This window comes from Mastomys coucha, chromosome X (assembly GCF_008632895.1).
Source record: "Mastomys coucha isolate ucsf_1 chromosome X, UCSF_Mcou_1, whole genome shotgun sequence".
NCBI classification, from domain to species: Eukaryota; Metazoa; Chordata; class Mammalia; order Rodentia; family Muridae; genus Mastomys; species Mastomys coucha.
The window spans coordinates 81,440,418-81,444,442 of record NC_045030.1 but is presented as its reverse complement, the minus strand read 5'-3'; the positions used below and the strand labels follow the sequence as shown (position 1 = coordinate 81,444,442).

The 4,025-nt window shown below is 35.1% G+C and overlaps 1 protein-coding gene across 1 annotated transcript in view; it reads left to right on the top strand.

Moving 5' to 3' along the window:
- Positions 1-4,025, top strand: part of Cfap47 (cilia and flagella associated protein 47) — a 223,010-nt gene that overhangs the window by 19,501 nt on the left and 199,484 nt on the right. The window contains exons 9-10 of the mRNA XM_031363967.1: positions 2,078-2,267; positions 3,549-3,765. Coding sequence (XP_031219827.1) covers positions 2,078-2,267; positions 3,549-3,765 — 407 coding nt within the window. The remainder of the gene's footprint in view (positions 1-2,077; positions 2,268-3,548; positions 3,766-4,025) is intronic.

Genomic DNA, 4,025 nt, shown 5'->3' with positions numbered 1-4,025 from the left:
CATGTGTCCTTCTTACATGTTGCAGTATCTTTTGGGTATATGCCCAGGAGTGGTATAGCCGGGTCCTCAGGTAGAACTATGTCCAATTTCCGGAGGAACTGCCAAACTGATTTCCAGAGTGGTTGTACTAGTATGCAATCCCACCAGCAATGAAGTAATGTTCCTCTTTCTCCACAACTTCTCCAGCATCTGCTGTCACCTGAGCTTTGGTCATGATGTTTGTGCAGGAATAGAAACCCTGACTAAGACACTTGGTATATAAAATCATGTCCTTTGAATAGATTTATGCTTTCTTTTACAACCTAGATTTATGACTTTTTTTTCCTTATTTAATATTCCTACCTAGAGCATCTAGCATAGTGTTAAATAGTAGTAGTGAAAGAGACTATTTTGTCTTGTTCTTGCTCTAAAGGGAAGGTATTTAATCTTCCATCAAGTAATTTATACAAAAATGCTCAGGTCATGTGTGCCATGCACTCTGATAGAGAGTCTTTAGCAGTAGACAAGAAACTTACCTTAATTTTTTGGTAAGTCCAACATTTGATTTTTCTCACTGTTCCTATTATGATCCCTTTCTAGTGTGTTGGCCACATTTTATTGTTTCTTTTATTGTAAAATAATTTTCTGATGAAAACTTGGCATTGTCAATTACATACTACTTTGAAATGCTGAAAACCAAATCACTGTGAGGTTTACTATGGTTTTAGTTATTGTTGCATTATTTGTGACTTTCCAGAGTTCTGTATAGTTTTCCTTGTTGTATGTAGCCAATTAAGGTTTTCTCAGTTCCCAGAAACATGTTATGACAAAAATATCAAAGGGGCTGGGCAGTGCTGGCACATGCCTTTCATCCCAACACTTGGGAGGCAGAGGCAGGCAGATTTCTGAGTTTGAGGCCAGCCTGGTCTACAGAGTGAGTTCCAGGACAGCCAGGTCTATACAGAGAAACCCTGTCTCAAAAAAAAATTACCAAAGGTGGGTTGAACAGGTCCACGATCCCTTTCATATAGATACCATTGACTGCGGTGAGGGTCAGCAGAATTTATTGCATGTTACCTCAAAGAGAAGTCTCAGTATGTCTGAGCAATCATATATAGTTTTCTATAGCTTTTGTAGGTTTCTAGCAATATTTTTAAACCATTACATTATCGACGGGTTTAATCAATAGAGAGTTAGTGTGACTATCTTTATAATGGTGAAATCCATGTCTATAGTTAATCATGTTTACAGTAGCAGATACCTAGAATTGAGGTTATAACACTCTGCTGTAACAGAATTGTTGGCAGCTGCTTCTCATCAGGTAAATTTCAGTAACTCTTTCTCAAGAGTGTTTCTTTTTACACCTTTTTAAATTTGCTTCCCTTTTCAGTGTCAGAGCTTTGAAAACACTGTATGAATATCTTAATAATTTGAATGTTTATTTTCTTATAGCTTCTTTAAACACTAAATGAAGAAGGACCTCAAATTCTTGTGTAATTCAATCCTCTCTGTGTGTTTCTGTCTCTCTTTTCCTCTCTCCTCTCTTTTTTCTCCTTTCTCTTCTCTCTTCCCCACCTTTTTCTCAGAGACAGTTGGCAGGCAGAACCTGTAGCATAATCTGTGGAAGTGAGTTCTGGAATTTTTCAACTCATAGCTTTCTCTTTTGGGCTGTTGTACTGATTGTTGCCATAGTTGCTGACCACAAAACTTGACTTTAGGAAAATGAGACTCTAGCATGACATATGCCATGGGGATGTTCAGACTTTCAGCAACATTCTTGATATACTGAATTTTTGTAATCCTTAGATAATTTTTATATAACTGGACAAGTTGACTTTTGCAAATTTTATCATTCATTTTTCTACAAAGTTGGATTTGGAGATTTTTTTTTATCTATTCCTGAAGTACTATAGTATTATGTTCTTAGTTTTCTTAAATTTCCAATAGTGGGTATCATATAGCTTCTTATTGATATTTCCTGAAATTGCTTATAAATCACCATGGTGAAAATATGTTGCTTGATGTTCAAATAACCTGTATTTTATTGTTTTTATTTCTTCTAACAATAGCATATTGATTAAATTTTCTTTTTCTTTAGAATGTGATATGCTCATTTGTTCCACATCAAATTGGAACATTTAAAGTAAAGCAAGTGATCGAGATTATTGGACCAGTGGTAGATGATAATCTACGGTCTTTGAAAATGAAACCTTTTCATTACATACATTTAGAATTCAGCAGCACTTGCAAGGCTTTAACCAGGAAAGTTGGGGTGAAAATTAATCCTGGTATGTTACTGCATTAGCCTTATACAGCTGTGATGTGGTTTTCATTTTCAATATAAGATTATATGTATCAAACATGGTCAAAACATTGCTTTTCCCCTTTTCATTTTTTAATATTTATTTATTTATTTATTTATTTATTTACTTCTTTGGTTTTTCGAGATAGGGTTTTTCTGTATAGCCCTGGCTGTTCTGGAACTCACTCTGGCTGACTTCAAACTCAAAAATCCACCTGCCTCTGCCTCCCAAGTGCTGGGATTAAAGGTGTGTGCCATCACTGCCTGGCAGCTTTTCCCCTTTTAAAAGGATATATCAAAATTAGGTAGAAGGAAGACCTGTTCAAATACATATCATGGGCCTACATGTAAGTAGATCTCTGGCTATACCAGTGATTTACATTTCCGTCATATTTCTAGTAGACATGTTGCTATTTTGAGGTGTCTAATATAGATTCTCAAATATTTTAGTGGTTACTATGCTGAATTTGTTATAATTAATGGAAACTAATTTTAAATATGCCCAAATTTTCTGGGTGGTACAGTTTCCTCTAGTTATATATAATATTTTATTAATTGAACCATATGAACTTGATATACAGTTGTCTTTAGCATGAAACAAAAACAAGAAAACCTATTTTCATATAGGTCAATTTATATCTTCAAATCAGTATGGTTTTCATTATACATATATTTTATTATTATTTAAATTTTATTTTGCTAAGTTGGTTTATATAGGCCCATGCATTGTATTAAGTGATTTGTATTTTCACAGTGTGCTTGAAAATTTAGCATTTGTTAAAATCTATTGTCTTAGTCAGTGTTCAGTTGCTGTTAAGAGATACCATGATCACAGCAACTTATATAAAAGAAAATATTTAATTGGGGATTGTTTACAGTTTCAGATGTTTAGTCCATTATTTTCATAGTGGAGAGCATGGCTGCATACAGGCAGACATGTGCTGGAGAAGGATCTGAGATCTCTATATTTGGATTGGTATGCACCAGGAAGAGAGCCACTGGGCCTGACTTAAGCATTTGAAAACCCAAAGTCCATCCCAGTGACACACTTCGTCCAACAGGCTGCACCTACTCTTAACAAGGCCATACTCCTTATCTTTGTCAAGTAGAGCCACTGCCTAATGACCACACATTCATTTCTATGAGCCTATGAGGGTTGTTTGAATCACCACACCAGTTATCTAGTGTATCAAATATTTGTGGGTAATATTTGGAAATGTACAATACAAAGTATTAACTGCCGGCTTAACTTTCAATTTTATTAAAGGTATATCCCCCTTGGTCAGTAATCCCACAAGGCACTTTGTGGTCAAAGATTCAGAGAAAAAGGATGATCTTCCACCTGCAGCTGCAATGCTCCGGTCAACAGCAACGAACCTTCATAATCATTTCTTAAAAGATGAGTTGGCTAAGAAAGCACTGATTGCTTTTCCTAATGACAGAGCTGCAAGCATCAGGTCTGGAGACCACAATGAACATTTCAGGTACCATGTAATTTTAATAAATTACAATTCGAATGACATACTATTCAGGATAATATACAGAGATCTGTAAGATCCTGGTGTTAAAGAAAGAAGCTGCTGTGGTCAGTAATCAGAATGAATTTTTGTCTTCCATTTGTATGAGGAGTACAGCGGTTGTTGAATGCTACAGGATTTGACTTATCTAACCTTTTAAATACTCTCTACTGTGTAATTGTGACAAAATAAATGGCAAACAAAATTCTTTTTTTTTTTTTTTTTTT